This window comes from Filicampus tigris, chromosome 22 (genome assembly GCF_054856515.1).
Source record: "Filicampus tigris isolate MCC_2025a chromosome 22, RoL_Ftig_1.0, whole genome shotgun sequence".
Taxonomy (NCBI): domain Eukaryota; kingdom Metazoa; phylum Chordata; class Actinopteri; order Syngnathiformes; family Syngnathidae; genus Filicampus; species Filicampus tigris.
Window position 1 is genome coordinate 5,633,181 of NC_141238.1, and position 19,477 is coordinate 5,652,657.

At 41.4% G+C, this 19,477-nt stretch overlaps 1 protein-coding gene across 2 annotated transcripts in view; it reads left to right on the plus strand.

The window, feature by feature from the left end:
- LOC147126643 (voltage-dependent calcium channel subunit alpha-2/delta-1-like) overlaps positions 1 to 19,477 on the plus strand; it is a 50,770-nt gene that overhangs the window by 10,950 nt on the left and 20,343 nt on the right. For both annotated transcript variants that reach the window (XM_086022061.1, XM_086022062.1), the window contains exons 7-21: positions 3,042 to 3,123; positions 4,959 to 5,075; positions 8,962 to 9,021; positions 9,371 to 9,406; positions 10,125 to 10,248; positions 12,828 to 12,959; positions 13,275 to 13,344; positions 13,419 to 13,469; positions 14,274 to 14,373; positions 15,811 to 15,969; positions 16,873 to 16,977; positions 17,054 to 17,132; positions 17,194 to 17,243; positions 17,348 to 17,437; positions 18,358 to 18,420. In XM_086022061.1, coding sequence (XP_085878187.1) covers positions 3,042 to 3,123; positions 4,959 to 5,075; positions 8,962 to 9,021; positions 9,371 to 9,406; positions 10,125 to 10,248; positions 12,828 to 12,959; positions 13,275 to 13,344; positions 13,419 to 13,469; positions 14,274 to 14,373; positions 15,811 to 15,969; positions 16,873 to 16,977; positions 17,054 to 17,132; positions 17,194 to 17,243; positions 17,348 to 17,437; positions 18,358 to 18,420 — 1,318 coding nt within the window. The remainder of the gene's footprint in view (positions 1 to 3,041; positions 3,124 to 4,958; positions 5,076 to 8,961; positions 9,022 to 9,370; positions 9,407 to 10,124; positions 10,249 to 12,827; positions 12,960 to 13,274; positions 13,345 to 13,418; positions 13,470 to 14,273; positions 14,374 to 15,810; positions 15,970 to 16,872; positions 16,978 to 17,053; positions 17,133 to 17,193; positions 17,244 to 17,347; positions 17,438 to 18,357; positions 18,421 to 19,477) is intronic.

Consider the following 19,477-nt stretch of genomic DNA (forward strand, 5'->3'; position numbering starts at 1 on the left):
GGACCATCATACGAGGATTTCAGGTTTCAGACCATCCCTCCCAGGAGCCGGCGGGTACATAAAACAAGTATACTGTCTCCATGACATCAAAAGCACTGGACTCAAAGTATGAAAGTATGAGGTTGTTGGAGTGGAAATTCCCAGATTGGCTATTGAGCCCTTGGATGCTTTTTGTCGTCTTAGAAACAAGATGGCACATACTGATGTGGCGTCTAGCTTTGACCGATCAATACTGTGGTCATTCGGTGGGCGGCAAATGTTTACGAGCTGGGTCGATCGCTACCCACCCGCGGTCCATAAACCGGGCTGCCGGGGTCGTCGTGGTAGATCTGGGCGATTGTAGTGTTCAGAGGGCGTTCCTTGGAAATTATTTTGATCAAGTTTTGTGTGGTAAACAACGACTGTGGATCGTTATAGCTGCTAGTGTTGACTTTCATAGGTGATGATTTATGGTCTGCGTTCTTTCTCTGCTGCCATTGACCATAATTAAAACACTTTGATGCGACAAATAGTCTGTATGTGACATTGTGTTGTCATAAAACATAAAACAAACATTGGTAATCAACATGATAAGCTAGCCTTGGAAAATGTCTACCAAACGACAAACAGTTTGACACAAACCTACAATAAAAGACCAAAGTCCGACATGGTACAGATTGTTGTCTGGTACTTCCATCACTTAAGTTGGTTATATAATGCCTGCACACTAATTAGTCACACCCACCTCATTACCTTAAAAGCTTCTCCGATGAGGCGACACCTCTGCGGACGACCTTCGGACTCGGTTGGTTTAGCACATGTCTAGGCAAAACCTTTCGTCTCTACAAGAAGTGGAAATTGTAGTTGAGCCTACAATATTACTCAATTTTGCCATCTATTCCATACATAGACCATCCTAATACAGCGATTGTTTGATAAACCATAGGAAACCATTGACCATATACCACAAGATCTGAATAGTATTTAAGGGCAGCCGTTGATATTGGACGAAAATTATATCACATTATCGATGCATTGTCTACCCCCTTTATTTACTCGTGTTATAATGCATTCTCAGGCTTTTCTGCCTGCAGATTGTCCAATAAAGGCATGAACAGGCCTCGGATGCTTCATAAGTAGGCGTCATCAGTGACAAACGTGCAAGTGGAAAGACGCCTAGCGGGTCGCACGCTCCGATAACTTTCATACGGACGCCATCGACGTAGCCGCTAGCGCCATTCCTTCCCACGTTGTCACCTTCCCGATCTCGCCGAGAAAGGAATTCCACCGACGGGGGCAGGCGGAAAAAGAGCTGAGCAAACACTTGAAAAAGCCAAACAGTTTCCTTTGGTGCACTCTCAGAGCAATCAGCGTCAACGGGGAGGTCGCACATCCCGTTGTTACGCAAGCGGCGTTGATGGTTATTTGTGGAAGTGGCTAATTAGTCCACTCTGGATGGAGCCTGTCAAATTAAACAAGTGCCTTGAGATGTTACATTTAGCATCACAACACCCTACTTTTAATGTTTTCCCACTCCCAAAACTACTGTATTTGCTGTTTGAATTGAAAAAATGGAGGTTCGACATCTGAATCCTGACGATTCCGCAGTGACACCGGTGGGAGTTACTGTATGTGCTGACAGAACTGCCCAACCTATATCTGACCTCAGCAACAAGCAGCTGTCCCCCCAGCAAGGCTAAAAATGGCCGGCTCACATTACACTGTATTTGCTTTAAATAAGATAACACGGGCAGTCAGGGGTCCTGTGTCAAAGCCCCCTCCCCGGCATGGCGGGTCAAGAGGCTCTGGGCGAGAGATGAGGTTAATTTCCTTTGTGGAGTCACTCATGTATTTTTTATTAACTTTGTCATTCAAAAAAGCTAAGGGAGACGTGTTGGCGTGTCCGCAAGGTTTCCGCTTGAGCTATTATAGATACAAAACATGTTTGTATTAGAAAATGTTTTCAATTAAATCCATTTTTAACATTTAGTATATTCCCCAAAATGTAAAGGCAGTCAGTTCTCATTGTGAACGCTAATGTTTAGCCAGCAGTTGTCATATTGAATGTTTACATTTTGAGCCAGCAGCTCTTAGGCACCGTTAACATTTTTAGCCAAAAGTTCTCATAGCAAATGGTAATATTTAAAGTTAGTACTTCTCATGGTGAACGTCAACTTTTTTAGCCATCAGTGCTCAAGCTCAATACGTCAACATTTTTAGCTATCTGTTCGAATAGTAAACGCAACTGTAATATTTTTTGTCAGCAGTTATCAAAGTGAACACCACAATGTTTAGCCAGCATTTTTTTTAGATAGTCGTTCCCAGAGTGACCACACCATTTTTAGACAGCAGTCCTACTAGAGAACTAAAAAAAAAATTGTAAATGGTAAAATTTTAAGTTCGTAGTTCTCTTAGTGTATTTTTTAAGTTTGCTAACATTTTTATTGAGCAGTTCCAATAGTGAACCATGACATTTTTCGCCAGCATTTCTTAAAATAAACATTACAACCTTTAGATAGCAGTTCTCATACATGCAGACATTTTTAGCTAGCAGCACTCATTGAATTTTTATATTTTTAGCCAGCAGGTGTCATGGTGAATGCTAACAACTTTAGCTAGCAGTTATCATAGTGTACACTGATTGATTTTGCCAGGTTTGTCATTGTAAATTCTTATATTTTTATCTAGCTCTCTCGTGGTTTGGATTTGTTGATGTTTTTTTCAAAACCAACACAACACCATCTGAAGCTGTTACCCTCATCTGCTTTTTGTCAAGTGTTAGCTCTGTGTGTCCTCTCGTTTCTTTTCAGAAGAATATATTAGGCGGCCGCGGCATCCCGCCGCCCCAGGGCATGACACTCACACTGCCATCTATGAATAGCTCTAGCCTTAATGCACGTGCAGCTTATTCACTTGGCTAAACAATGTTATTTCGCGCTTCCTCTTCAGTACATGCTAGCATACTGTACACTGTCATGCCTTGCGAACACAGTCAACAAATGTCATTCATTTCAGTGGACTGATGAACTAATTGAGTGTCTTTGTGCGTGTTGCGTCCTCAGGATTAAAGCATGGGTGGATCAAATGCAAAAGGACTTGATCACGCTCACGGACAAGGCCAGCGGCATTCAGAGTCTCACTCAGGTGCGTCGCGTCAGTCAAAGTCAAGCGAAAAATGAATTTATGAAATGAATTGTGAATATGTTCATTATCCTTCAGCTCTCCTTGAGCGACCTTCACTCAAAGGCATTTTACCACAACTCTATATATAGACACTTCTCATTAGCGCTAATGCTGCACTTTACCTCACCTCATCCTTGTAGACTACACTGATTGAAGAGCTAATAATAATAATAATAGTGTGCTCTGTATTAACATGTCGGTTTTAAGAAAACCACATAAAACTGTGTTAAACTTTCACTTTCAATGATTTTATTTTTTTTAATACTGTACCCGGTTTGAACTGGCACAGCATGCAAAGTTGAAAAGGGGGCGGCTTGAATGTTAATTAAACTTGGCCGAAAGATCAGGAAGTCCTTCCAAGAATTATTTGGAGGGTGCCCAAGTCCCTCAATGTAGTCTGCAGAAAATAAAGAAAAATGGATTAAAAAGTGGAGAAAAAAAAATTACTTGGTCAAAAAATATGAGATTTGGCTGGACATAACAATCTCATCCTGACTACTGCGACATCAACAACAAGAAAATAAACTCTGTGACAACAATAATAATGATGAGTGATGCTACAAGACTAAAGACTTGGTAAATATTAGCTTTTTGGTACATTTAGAGGTCCATTTAAAGGTTGGTGGTGCCATTCAAGAAGGTAAATAAACCACCCTGGCGTCTGTGTTTTGCTGCAAATGGCTCCAAACCCAACTAAAACTGGTCGTAGAAAATACATAAAAGAGTAAATAGTGTCAGTCCGAGGAATAACCACAAATTCTGCAGCGGAGTTGCTCTTTCATATTGTTTACCACCCGGGGGGGGAAAAGCAATACATACACTTGCCGTCTTGAACGTCGGACATCGAAAAGGCCTCCAGGCTGCAAAATAATTGGCTCGGTTTGGCATTTGTGCGCTTTCCTTTCGCTTCTATTGCTCCAGCATATTCCACAGCGGATTACATGTCTTTTAGTATTATGACGTAACCTGACATGGCCGTTCAATCGCTGCCACCCCTTTTTTGTTGGTCAGCAAGGACTGAAAGAGACCTCCACCAGGGTTGAACCCTTAAAAAGGAGATTTGTGGGTGCAAGAAGCAAGGTTTTTATACTGAATGAAAACCAACAAAATAACCAAAACAAAAAAAAAAACAGTCGTTAATCAAATAAAAACGAGAGCACTTAAAAAAAAAAATGAAAAATGAAATTACATGATACCTTTATGAAAATATCCTTAGTGTTCGTCTTTGTAAAATCATTTCATGCATGCACTTTCGGGATTGATTTTCTATGTATTTATTTCATTTTTATGGTATGGCTGTACGAACGATGGAAGGCCAAACAGTCATTTGGGAATTTTAGTTTACTTTACTGTTAGTGTTCGTCTTTGTAAAATCATTTCATGCATGCACTTTCGGGATTGATTTTCTATGTATTTATTTCATTTTTATGGTATGGCTGTACGAACGATGGAAGGCCAAACAGTCATTTGGGAATTTTAGTTTACTTTACTGTATTACACAATATGTATTGTAACTTTTTTTTTTGTTGCACTCAACAAATACTCAAAATATTGTATGAAAACTGAAACAAATACTAAAACTAATAAAGCACTTTCGAAAAACTAAAAACAAACAACATACAACAACCTGTTTTTTGTTTGTACATCAATCCATTTTATGCAAATTTACACAGAAATTTTATGGGTTCCTCTTCAAAGTTACATGGAAAACATTTTGGGGGCTATTAATGCTAACCGTTCACCCAAAAATATAAAACATAAAAATAAAACAACATCCGCAATCATTTTGTCATCAGATCTACGAGAAACATAAAACGCACTTCAGCGTGGAGACCAACCGCGCGGAGGGGCTGGTTGCCACGGCCGCCGGGAATATCGAGAGATTGCTGGAAAGCCGCTCCAAAGCCCTCAAGGTGAGAGGTATTGCCAACAAAATGTTGCTTGTTTTTGTGCTCGGTGAGATTTGACTCGCGACGAAACGCCGGAGGGACACCCAATTAAAAAAAAAAAAAAAAAAAAAAGACCCTGTTTCTATGCTTAACGTGTCATTGATTACACCCGTCAATCCAGTCGAGTGTTTTGCGACAATTGTGTTTAGATGGGTTGGCACACAGGCAATAAATCTTTGATTAGATGCTGTGTTTTATTTCTCTTTTTTTTGGAATGTCATTGGCAAATGTGTTTATGTCAAAATACCTCCAGGATCATGAATTTTCATCCTATTTTACCCCTTCTAATGTATTTTGCGGAACTCATCCTGTTTTGAGGGGGCGGTCTAGTCTCACGCAAATGAGCCGATTGCAGGAACGTTGCTGAGTACTGCTTTTGTTACCATGACGACCAGGGCGGAGCTACTGCGTTGTGCCGAGGCAAGCGGCTTCTAATTGCTGAAGCTGGATTAAAAAAAAGCGAGCACCTTGGAGACATTAAGAGCATTAATTCTATTTTCACTCGTGGTGGCAGTACTTCATTTGCAAAGCATTGAATTACAGTATACTAGTTAATCTGCGTGAGTTTTTCTTTATATTTAAGTCTCTTGGCATCTGTAATAACAGCTAATTTAGAGCAAGAATTTCTTGAGTCCATTGTCGTGTTTTGTTACCCCAGCGATCCAATTTTAATCACTTCTGTGTCCCGGCGTTAATTCCCAAGTTTGGTATTCCTATTGACCTTGTTAATTATGAATGTGCTGAAATAAATCGACACCTTTAGGCCGTTTGGTTCCATCACTTTGACCTCTGCTTCTCTTTTAAGCCGCTTGAACGGAAATCCAGGTCACCTCTGACTCCTGTGACTCTGATCTCATTGATTATTGAAGAGTCACTCTTATCCAATATGCTTTGATGGCCTTGTGGTTAACATCCCCCGATGGAATAGGCCGGTGTTTTTCCCCAACATTGGCAAATGGTAGGAGATCCCCAGATTTCACATCCCGTTTCCGGTGCGGTCGCAGGAGTACAGCTAAATAAGAGCTTAAAACTCCGTATTACTTACCTTATAACTCCGTATTACTTACCTTGTTGATGCTCTTACTAGCACTGGTTTCATGATGAAAAGTAACTAGTGTGCATGTTTTGTGCTCGTAGCCAGCAGTTAGTCCGTGTGATTGGGCGACAGTTATCCACATGAGCTCGCTAGCATTAGCCACAAGCTGTTCACGGCACTTATTATGAGCACATATGGGCCTGTCATTGGCTATAATGTTGTAACGATTGTTGCTCCTTACAAAGTTACTCCGGGAGGGTGTGCACACAGAAAAACCTTGCAATATCTGCATTTCATCGATCCAAATGTACGTCATAAACATTTTAATTAGATGGATTAAAAAAGTCAATCAAGCTCATCCCGAGGACACTCTTTTACGATCTCCTTTCTTTGAGGCAAGATGAAGGTTATTTTCTACAAGTGGCCACTCAAACTCCTGTTGCGTTCACCTTGAGGGAATCTCGTCGACCAGTTTGGGATGGCTGCCAAGAACGCCCACACAAGCCAGGACAGACAGATAGAGAGCCCGAGAGGATGTCGTACAAAGATGGGGCTCTTTGAATAATGATCGGGGTTATTTTAAAGTCTGGGATTGCATTAGCGCTGGCAGTCGATCCGAAAAAGCCTTTGGCCTCCCACCAGAGGCCGGGCCGCAGTCGGCGTCCTCTCTTGTTCCCGGGGCGTCTCACCATTGATGGAACGCCTCTTCATCTGCGACGTGTGGGCTGCCAGGCCAAATGGAGCCCCGAGATTTTTTTTTTTTTTTTTTTTTCCGCCGACGGATGCGGCGAGTTACCATGACCACCCCCGGTCGCCAGGCAACCTGGCATCATAAACACGGCGAATCCTCCCTGGGCGGTTAATCACCAGCCAAAAAGTTTCCCTGCAAATCTTCGCAGTGTTCATTAGGGTGTCACTTGAGTAACGGCCTTTTAAGCGGCACATTGTGTAGTGGCGCGTAATTACAGTGGAGTCGCCTGATCTCTGCCGCGTGTGCGTTATTAAGCTGACACAAGTCGGCATGCCGTGAGTCGTTAGACGCTGCCGTTACATCACAAGCGAGACACGCATACACAAACACCAGTGCAGCACACAAAATGAATGTAGAACAAGAGAGATGTGACTATCATGTTGCCAGTCACAACAGCAGATGCTTGGGGTTTGGTCTCCTGAGCCCCCACCCCCACCTGCACATTTCCAGGCAGGTGGCAGCTGTTTGGGGTGCTTTGAAGTCCAGACAAGTGACTTGCAAGGCGATACCTTTGGGAGAGGCAGAAAACAAGTGGGCACCGGTAGTGTAGTGGCAGAGCAGGTTGGATTCCTGCCATGGAGTTAAAAAAACAAAAACAAAAAACACATCTCAAATAGGGCTGAACAATTTTGGGAAACGATCTAATTGCGATTTGAATTCAATTTATTTTTCAGCCTAAATCTCAAATCATCTTTCCGCATTGAAATGAAAGGAAATGAAATGAATCCGTTCCAGCCCTCCCTCAAGTGAGCACGCCTTGGTCACCATGGGAGAGTATAATACAGTCATACAGACACAAACGAAGAACAGTTTCACACGTAAACGGCTAAGTAAGCTGCACTAGTATTAGTTGTTTACGCAGGGATAAAGAATATATGACATGCCAATACAGTTTGTCTACGTGTAATGTTGCACTATTTGTTAGCCCGTCTATTACGCTTTGCATTGTGTGTTAGCATTAAGCTAGCAGACATTCCAAGTGATGTGGTTGTTTTAAATACATAACATTTAAAATGTCTCGGTGTTTAGTTTTTGCAATACATTTCAATTAAAGTTGCTGGTTATTGGATTAACTGATGGACTAATCAAATGTAATAATCGATTCTAAACATGTTTGATAGAGACAGCCCTGTTAATGACTACATTCCTTCACTAGTTCGCTTTCTATTTTCCACGGATTCGGAAGCATCTTGTTTCAACAGCTGATCCGAGCCACCTAAGGCAGTTGTGTTGAAAAGTCACATCGGTGCATCGTTTCCCTTCCTGCTAACCAGCGATAGCTCGCTCACATGTTTGGTTTTGGGAGTGTTTTCTCGCCCCAATGCCTTGCTTGTCTTCTCTGAGAAGTATGACTTGGCATTTTTAGCACAATTAAAAGAGCTCAACATAGCCTAGAGGCGAAGTTGTTTGCGCCCGTGCCAGCGCCGACTTTGAGCGGGTGACCAACTTAGCCCAAACGTCACTTAAACGTGCCACCACGTCGCCCCGCTGCCAATGAATTATGCAACTTCCGCAGAGGAGTCGTTTTATGTTCTTTCTGTGCACTTTGTCATTCACCAGTCGAGTAATTTTACATGTAAGTGGAACACTGGCTTAATGAATGAGAGGAAAAAAAGAAAAAAAAAATACAATGCTCAAGGGTTTCGTGTTTGCGGTCCGCCGAATCACAATGGCGCGCCGTGATCCTTGCGAATGGCTTGTTAAATTCCACACGACGCCTGGTTGAATAATTCATAATCTTCGTTTTTACCCCCACTTCTTAAAAATGGCCTTGAGCCATGCGTTGGCGTTTAAGTCACCAGTAGGCTCGGGATTTGAGAACTTCCTGTGGGAAATTAATAGTACGCCGCCTTTGTGGACCAGGTACAGATTAAAAGATGGGCGCATTATAAACCCATTAACCAAGTCATTATGCCCAAATATGGGAGCGTGTACAATAGGTGTATGGGGAGGGGGGGTTTAATTATAGCATGTAGCGTGTAGAGCCCTAATTTTCACTCATTGGCCTTTTCAAGAGCTGCATCCAAATGATTACAATTATATGATTTTTTTTGTTCTTTTAGAGGCTGGCAACAGAGGCGGAACTCTTCCAAATGTATCACGAATGGCAAGTCAACAGCGAGGTGAGTGGGAATTTATTGAAATAATTGCCAATAGTGAGCAAGACTGAACCGACACACGCGTTGCCATTTTTGTTATTTTATTCATATGTACAGTATTTTTGTTTTAATAATGAATGCAGTTATTAAGTCCCTGGCCTTCAGGCGGCCACTTTAACCAGTGACAAATGATAGTTTGTCTCCTACTTCACCGTTTAATTTATAAGCATTAAAAACACTCCGTCTTCAGCTTTTATGAGCGTTTTCCATTAAAAGTCACTTATCTCCAATTGTCATGACTGCATATGATTTTCTGCAAATAATTTGTCTGCTGTAACGCTCATTTCCCACTTGTCTCCCATCCTTTTCCCAGCCCGACAAAATCGTCTACTACAACGCCAAAGATGACGTGAGTACGACATTCAAATATTATGTGGCTAAGTATTAGGTGAACTTTTACTCGCGTTCACGCGTCGGGAGCACACTGCACTCGCCTCCCCCCCCCCCGTGGACTCGGACGTCACCTGTCGCCTCCAATAAGCCGGAGTCGGCGTCTCTTTCCCGTGCGCTGTCGCGGTTGGGAAAGCAGCGCACGCAGTCTCAATGCACTCCTGTCACTCTATATTTGACTGACAGAACACACCCCTTCCCTCTCTCACTTTCACGCTCCCACGTTTAGATTTCTCAGTATCGCTCTGTAAGCACTTATCATTAATTTTAATAAAGTCTTCGAAATGTGATTTTTTTGTTGTTGTTTTTGTTGTTGTTGCCACATGCTGAAGCAACAGGTTGTGGTATAAACTGCAAGGCCATTTTAGCCAATCAGAAGCCTGAAGAAAGTCACCTCTGGAAAAGAGGCAATAACAACAATGAAAAGATTTTAAAAAAATAAAATAAAAACTTTTTCAAAAACATTGAAATTAATGTTGGTAATCTACCGTAAAACGTTGGTGTATTATGGATTGATAGCCAAACTCCATAGAGAAATTTGCACATTTTAAAAACATTCAGCGCAGGCAATTCTTGGGTAGCCAGTAATCGAACACGCTGCCAATCACGACACCCGGCGTGTGTGCACGGCTGCAGCGGCACGTTTTCCAACTTTTGCTTTGTTGTTGTTTGCATAGCTCAATCAGACGGAGAAGAAGAACCGCTACGTTCCCGAGGACTTCCATGTGGACCCCGACTTCCAGCGTCTGGTCTCGTACAACACCACGGCCGTCCACATCCCCACCGACATATACGAGGGCTGTAAGTGTCAATGTGTTCGTGCGTGAACGGAAATTAATGGGGGGAAAACATGCGGAAATTGGAAAAAACATTTTGGTTAAGGAAATAAAATAAAAACAAAAATACTTAAAAATGTAACTTATGTTTATAAACCTACCTAAAATCCCTGGCCTTTTCCTTTTATTGGTAACTGACTTTACTTGTCCCTTTTTTTCTGATCATAAGCATTTATCTTAATTCACCTGTCTACCTTTTTTCTAACTCATTTCATCAGATAGTGTTCCTCCCTTTTTCCCCTCCACTCATTCTCTCCCGAGGGACTGGCAGCCATATTGACAACACTGAGGCGAGCTGGCGTTTCCATGGCAACACTGTCACGAAGACATCCACTAACTGGATTTACGACGACTTTGTCTAGACCTGACTGACGTCCTTGTCGCCTTTCTTTTTTTTCTCTTTGCAAATATAGCCCCCCCCCCCCCTCCTCCTTTTTCCCAACATTCCCTACTTTTCTCCACAGCTAATCATCTTCTCCAATCAGGGCTATTAATAGAGGAGACGAATTTGACCCCCTCACGACTAATATTCCATCTTACCCCACATTAGTCGCGCTTGATTGCATTCTATTTTCTCTCCTGATCCATTCCAGCGAGAGGGATCCATCTCTCCCTCTCATGCCATGAATCACAGCGCGTGTGTGTCACGTTCCTCGCACGGCGCCCGTCCTCTGCCCTCTCCGCTCATTAGGCAGATCGGCGTGGACGCGCGGCGCGAAAGCAGGGCCTCGGCGGCCCCCGCGGCCACATATCTGATGCCCGTTTGCGCCGACGCTGTGTGGCACCTGTCAGGCCGAGGCGGGCGCGCGCCGCTGACGTGCCGCGATACTGCCACGCCGCCACCGTGTGTTCTCGAACCGCCTCCCCGCGGGCCGGCTCGGGGCGTGGGAATAGATTTTCCCTTCCTTCGTGTCCGGTTTCATTTGTGACTGCGGCTACATGTGGCCAAAAATATCGGGACACCTTCTGGAGGTGACAAGTTGATATATCTAGCTAGCTAGCTATCGATATGTTTCTTTTTGTGACTGCAGCTACAAATGGACACATGCGGGTGGAAAAGTTAAGGCTTGGCCCAATATTTTTGTCCATATGTTTTTTTTTTAATCAATGTCTGATTTCTTTTATGGCTGCAGCCACAGTACATATGAACAAAAGTATTGGGACATCTCCAGAAGTATAGCAGGTAAATAGTTGAGGCATGTCCCAATACTTTTGTCGATGCATTTTTAAAAATTTTTTTAAAATTCTTAGACCACTTGATCCTTGTCCACTTTCATTTTGTAATGACAGCTCCAAACATTGGCACACCGTCACCTATAGCAGCTTACAAGTAAAGACATCCCAATAATTTAGTCAGTTTTGTTTCATTTTTGACAACAGTTGGACAAAAATATTGGGAGTGTACAAGTGGAAGGCTGTCCCAATATTTTTGTCCATTTTATGTCTACAGCGTGTCCTTGCAAAAACTTGGATGTCCTCCCAGATGACCGAATCAGCCGATGGACACGTTTGGCCTTTTTTTTTTTTTGCGGCCCGTAGCAAAGTCACATTTCTTCCGACTGGATTTAAGATCATGTGACAGGCCTTTTAACGCAGAGATGGCGCCAGGCGTATAGTGCAGTGATTCTGGCGGCTGACAGCGGTTGTCAGTGAGCAGACGCGACGATCGGCCACCTTTCGCCACTTCGCTCGGCGCCACTTAATTGCTGTCAGCGGCGCAGGGTGGGCGATGATGCGCAGACAGACGGGCGTCCCCCTCTCGTTGACCTCAGTTGTAGTTAACCACTTTGGAAAAATGTATTTGACATTTTTCATCAAAGGAATGAACAGTCAGATGACTCCAATGTTGCTCTGATGATTCTGATAATCCTTACTGACCATTTTTGATCAAAAGTGTGAAGATTTTTTTCTTTGTGTAATTCACCAACTTCACCACTAGGTTGAGTTTTTAGGTATTTAGTAGTCATCATGTTTGGGACTGAGCGTGACGGTGATGTCACCGAAGCACATTTTTCCAGAGGGGGCGTGAGGGAGTCCAAATTGTGAGTGTTTATCACGGCGGGACGCACGCTCGGCTCCACGGGCAGCACTTGGAGGAGGGGCCTGTGGCGTCTTCATACCCTACAAAGCATGGAAAGTCCGCCTAGCTGCAGGGCTACGTGGTGGCGAGGAGGAGGATTCCCCATGGAGAGACGTGGGAGGCTTGGCTGGAAAAAGATGATATTGTGGGGCAATTTATAGTCCGCTGCTGCTTGGTGTGTGAATGCTAAACCAGACTGCATTTCTGTTATTAGATGTCAACGATATATTATACTTCTCCCTTTAAAAATGAAATGGCCACAATGGATGCTGACTCACTACTCGCGACAAAACCATCTGTCAAGTATATTTTAGCTTGTATTTTTACCATGTGTCAACTTTATGCCGATGTGTGTGAGTATATTACAGCCACCATCATTAAAAATGAGCTCAACTAGATTGAGTGCATTTTATGTTGACTTTTACCATGTCAACTTTATGCCCATGTGTGTGTGTCTTTTACAGCCACCATCATTCTGAATGAGCTCAACTGGACAGAGGCCTTGGAGGATGTTTTCCGGAGGAACAAAGAGGAAGACCCCACGCTCCTCTGGCAGGTGTTTGGTTCTGCCACCGGATTGGCTCGTTACTTCCCAGGTGAGCCCGAAGCGGCGGGAAGCCGACTCCGCAACATTGACCACGGCAAAGTCGTCTGAAAGGCAGTGCATGGATGCCTCATCACGTTAGTGACGAGTACGCGCCTCCATCTTGTGACTTTTGGCACCAATGACTCACTTTCTGACTAATTCGCAGTGTCAAAAGTTGACACTTTTCTCCTTGCCGCTGTGTTTCGCTTTTAAATTGTGGCCTCAAAAGTCCAAATGAATAACGAAAGACGTCAGCGAACTGGCATCACGGCACCTCAAGGCCACGCTTGAGTGAAAATGACTGTTTATTTCTGTCAAAACACAGCTTCTCCCTGGATCGACTCCAGCAAATCGGCCAATAAAATTGACCTCTACGACGTACGCAGGCGGCCATGGTGGGTGCAGATCTACACACGCCGTTACGCCGGATTCAAAAGTAATGCGTCGCTGTCATGCGGTTACCCGGCAGGTACATCCAGGGGGCGGCGTCACCCAAGGACATGCTGATCCTGGTGGACGCGTGAGTGAAAAGCTTAGGATTCAGCGCACAGTCAGCTGGAATGAGTGCTTTATGCGGGAGCCCTTTGACTGTTGACCCTGCATCAACCCGCGGGCGAGCGGCGGGGACGACTCGGCCATTTACAGTCCACGCTGAAAAATATGCCCTCATGTAAAAGGCCAGGTTATTTTTGTATAACAGAGAGCATTCGGAGTAGAGACCTCTGCTAAGTCTTATAGCGTACCATAAGAAACCGTTTTTACTACACGATGCAAATTACGCTACTGTGTGATTTACATGATATATTTTAAGGAGATAAAATTGATAAAAATAAGCATTTTTACATCAATATTTTGTTTATTTGCTATTATATATATATATATATAATAGGGCTGTCAAATTCAAAGCATTAACTATGGAGATTACATTTTATAACACACTAAAATGAATTAACTCAGTTAACTCAACTTTAACTTACCTTTAAATTAAAACAAAATACTATATACAATAGACAGCAGAAAACCTTTAGTCTCACATTGGAGCAATAGCTGGAAAAGAATCGTAATCAAGGAAAGCTATTAGAACATTAGAACAGTATTTGAATCAAAATATGCTTTTAATTTTTTCCCCTATTAATTCCAAGATTTTACTGAAGTAAATATCGGTTCCAAGCTTTGTAAAAAAATTGTAGTTGAAAAATACGATTAATCGTGTATGATTATGGAAAGTTTTGCGATTAATTAGTTTTAAAAATGTAATCGTTTGACAGCACTAATATATAGTTATTATATTATTATAGATGATAGTTTTGTCAACTCCCTGCAGGAGCGGCAGCGTCTCGGGCCTGACCCTCAAGCTGATCCGAACGTCGGTCAGCAAGATGCTGGAGACGCTGGCGGACGACGATTACGTCAACGTCGTCTACGTGAGTTCTGCAATGCGGTATCCCTTTTGTTCACACATACATGCTTTTTGTGTGAAAATTTGTCCATAAAGTTATCGGAACTTGAAATTGGGGTATTTTCCCCATAAAACGATCAAAAAGCCAAGTAGGGCTTCAGCTATCAAATATTTTTAGAATTGATCATTCTTCCGGCTATCCCATCAAGTTATCGGATAAAAATGTACTTTTTAATTTTTAAACAGCATGATGTGCATGTTATGTGCAACTATTATTATAGTTCACTTGGGGGGGCGAGATCCTCACGTTCTACTGTAGTATCTGTGACTTTGGGTGTGTCTGGGATTAAAAGGCGGGTCTTGGCCTGGTGAGTGACGTGGCCAACGGCGAATTAAAGTAGAATCTCAACGCTGTTGTAAATGTGCTTTGGAGTCGGATTGCGTTGCGTTCGACTGCAGTTTGACCTTTTTGTGCATGTTGTATGTCAAGCACACGTTATGTAATGGCATATAATTGGCCCAACATACGCGCTTGCGTGACACATTTGACAAATCGATGAGCCCGCATCGCCTGCTCCCAATGTAAGAAACACGCTAAGTCAGGCACGGATGCGTTCACTGACACTGGGAATATTCATCATTTAAAGTGGCGCGCACACTTGCTGTGATTTTGAAAATACGGCATATCCTTGGAGCGGGATTGCGCGTGAAAATAAATCTGCAAATCCCCTCGGTGTCGCTCCGCCTGCCGTGAACGCCAATGACGTTTATTTCCATTTGCGCTTCAAAGGAGCCATTGATCACAATTTCCTTCGCTCTGCCTTGGTGGAGCCATGCGTTTTGTTTGGTTTGTGTGTGTGCTTGCCTGCGCCTGTGTGTTTGTGTAGCCTTTAAATCAGCTAAAAGCATTTCAAACTAATGCAATTAGTCAGCACTGCAATCACAATATTGATGTTTTTTTTTTGTTTTTTTTCAACCCGCCGTAAGCCTTTATAATTGAATAGGCCTTTGTGTGTGTGCGTGCGTGCACGTACGTTTGCAGAGCTGGGCATGCCGTCTATGAGACGCACCGCTCCGTCTTTTCTTTCAAAACTAAAGAAATGAACCATAATAAAAATTCCCAAACTATTATAACTCTGGCTTGTACGTGAATGAATTGACTCTTTTGAGCGTTCCATAATCAATATTTGTGTGATTTTTGCCTTCCTCTCGTCCTTGCTATCCTTCCTTCTGCTCCTCTAGCCTCCTTCGGTGTGTAAACCTTCACCTCACCACCTTATTTTATGACAAACGCAGAGCCGATGTGTCATAAATATGCTCATATTGGAGATATTTGACGTCTTTGTGCATGATGGAGCCCCGCCACATATTTCCGCAACAAATATGTGCCCGTGCGTCTCCTCCGCGTTCCCTTCGTCATCCCGCCTACCTTCTCCCTGTTTCCCCCCCGCTCCAATGGCAGTTCAACGACAAGGCCACGCACGCCGCCTGCTTCAAGAACCTGGTGCAGGCCAATGTGCGCAACAAGCGCATCCTCAAGGACGCCGTGCAGGGCATCAGCGCCAAGGGGACCACCAACTACAGGCGCGGCTTTGAGCGGGCTTTCAAGCAGCTCGCACAGGTGGGCACACAAACGTAAATGTAGTACTGTACATTGAAATGTTGTTTTATATCATTTTGTGTAATTTAGAATTGTTGATTTTTATTTCTGAAATTTCTTTGCATTTTTTTAAGGGTTATTTTGGTTACAGTTCATGGAAATTTAGAATATTTTGTATAATTTAGTTTTTTATTGGTTTTGTTTTTATTCAGTCAGTTTTTTAAATTGTAATTTTAATTGATTACTGTACATTGTATAAAAAAATATTTTTAGTTTTAGGATGTTGAATTCTAAATTTACACATTTACTCTATTTACGGTAGTTTTATTTGACTTTATTTTTGTAGTTTTATTTTAATTTATTAAATGTTACTAAAATGTTGTACATTTAATTTCATATTGTTTAATTTAATTGATTTTCATTTAAGATGTGTATTTTTTTAGTATTTTTATTTTAATGTAGCACACGCCAATAATTACATTTTGTTTGAATGTAAATGAATTACATTTTTCATTTAGTACATTCATTTTCTCGTCATTTTAAATGAGTTAAATTTCAGTATAATTTAATATTTTAATTTAATAATAATAATAATAATACCTTTTATTTAGTAATTTTATTCGATTTTACTTTAGTTAGGATTATTTGGTTATTTCGTTTTTTTTTATTTTAAGAGTGCATTATTTTTAGTTCATTTTTTTTGTTTGTTTAATGTACTGAGCACGATCAAGTTAGACCATTGAAATTGTCCTAAAAACTTTTCTAATTACTTTTTTATCAACACATTTTTTTTTTTTTACATTTTTTAATGGGTGAACCATCACCCTATCACCCTCCACTAAATGGTATGAAGTTGCATAGGTCAGTGTCTGTCTCCCTCTTGTGGCCAACACTTGCACATTTCTTGTCTTCCTATTCTTGCAGATGAACGTGTCACGGGCCAACTGCAACAAAATCATCATGCTCTTCACCGACGGTGGCGAGGAGCGCGCCGAGGAGATATTCAAGACGTACAACCCTAAACAAGCCGTGAGTGACTGCAAACATTTTTCCAATTCTTTTAACTCCTCTAAATGACAATGTTTCCACTTTTCTCTTCACACAGGTGCGCATCTTCACATTTTCAGTGGGTCAACACAACTATGACAAAGGCCCCATTAAGTGGATGGCGTGCACTAACAAAGGTATCCTTAGACGTGTCAATTTTGACCAATATTTGTCATAATTACACTCAATTGTTCTCAGGTTACTACTATGAGATTCCGTCCATTGGGGCCATCAGGTTAAACACTCAGGTAAAGAAAGACACCATCTTGTAAATGGGGCCCCTTTGTGGCCGCTAGGGTGCAGTGCACTTTGTATAAAGAAAAAAAAATCATCTTAAATATGTATTTTGCAGGAGTATCTGGATGTTTTGGGCAGGCCCATGGTCAAAGCAGACCGCAAGGCCAAGCAGGTCCAGTGGACCAACGTGTACCAGGACGCACTGGTAACATCTGCCGTCTTAAACTATGATACTCAATAATATAATAAGTGACTGAGAGATAAGCATTCACATTAATAAATCAAAGTAAAGAATGATAATATTTAATATAGTGCTCATATTTTTTTTTTTTTGTGGGGGTGGAAAATTTTTATTTCCTTTTATATTTTTTTACTACTGTGCTTTTATTTAATGGTAATTAATTTAATTTTATTATCTTATTTAAATGGATGCCATTTCATTCACTTGTTTATTTTTGCTGTATTTTTATTTCATTGTATTTCATTTGATCATTTATAATATTTCAAAATATATTCAAGCGATTACTTTAATTAATTGTTTCTGATTTAAATTTCACATTTGTATAAGTGTGTTAGAAGAATAGAAGAAAAAAAACACCACATTTGCGCAACTCATTACGAGTTTTATTCCCCCCCCCCCACATTTGTATCCTGAATTGACCCTAAATGCATGAAATTGGCCATAAACAAGCAGTGCCGTGAAAAGACAGAAGACAGATGCGGGGATTACACAGGGCGGCACCATTTTTGGAGGGAAAAACAAAATTGCCATTTCTAAAAGTGCAAATATTTGCTGCTTGTTATCTGGCTCAACTCGCTCTCAACCCACCGCTAATCGGCCTCACAACCCGATTGATGGATGAACTTTTTATTTTGCTGCATTTAAAACATTTGCAAGCCGGCGGCGTTTTGCACGGTTAAAGCGACAGCGCAGATAAGAATGTGCCGAGCCAAGATGGACGCCTCATCCCTTTGGACTGATAAGATGCTGACACAAAATGTCTCTGGGCTTCGTTACTGGGACAAGCAGCTCCCCTTTTTTTTACGCTTTAACACTCAACATGCTGAGAACCGCTTGTTTTTTTTGTGCGTATTTGTGTTGTGTAACTTGTACGTGTTCAACAGGAACTGGGTCTCGTCATCACTGGAACCCTACCTGTCTTCAACAAGACCAACACAGGATCCAAGGTAAGAGGTTTTCATTTTGTAGCGATGCTGAGAGACGAGCATTTACATTCATTGTATGCTTACTTCTATTGGCTTTAAAACAAATTGTATGAATGCAGGGATTCAAAAATCTCATGCATTGTTTTTGTTTGTTTGTTTTGAGTCTATAAACGCTGAGAGTTAAATACACACTAATTGAATGTTGGATTTGAAAAATATGCTGCATATTTTTTTTATTAATAGAGCAAGACATCACACTAACTAGTGTTGTACATCAGGTTTTGTTGTCAGTGCGTGCAGTAAACACTATTGTCGAGCCACTTTCTGTATTCTTATTCAAATCCTGAAAGACAAGCATTTTCTAGAATTCGATTTTAGGTCACAATTAGAAGGTATAAATTCTATCAATGCTGAGAGACAAGCATTCACATTAATGCCATCAAGGCATTTATTTTGTAGATTGGTATCCTGTAAATTCTGAGAGAAAAGATTTCACGCTAATGCTATTAAGTCGGATTAAAAACAAAACATTTTTTGAATGCCGAGACAAGCATTGAGCCTAATAATATTAAGTCAAGTTTTTTTTTACAATTAGGGTTCTGTCAATGCTGAGAGACAGGCATTCACACTAATTCTGTTTTAGTTCACACTAAATTATTGTTTATGCATGCTAATTCACACCAATTCTATTTTAGGTGACAATTAAAATATTCTATAACCAGAAGAGACTCATTCACACTTGTCTTTTTTATGTCAGATTAAAAAAAAAAATGTTATCCATGAATGCTGAGAGTTCAGCATTTATACAAATTCTGATTAGAGTACATTATAATTTTGTACAAAATAATTATGCTACTAATGCTAAGAGACAAACATTCCTACTGACACTATTTTGGCATCGTAAAAAAAATATTCTATAAAGGATGACAGATGAGGAGTCAAACTCGCCGGATTTAGAACAGGAACATTAAATGCTGAGACATGACATGACTTAACTTTTATGCAATGGTGTGTTTACAAAAAAGCAATTTTTGTATAAATGTTGAGAATCCAGCATACAGCATCTGTCAACAATCTT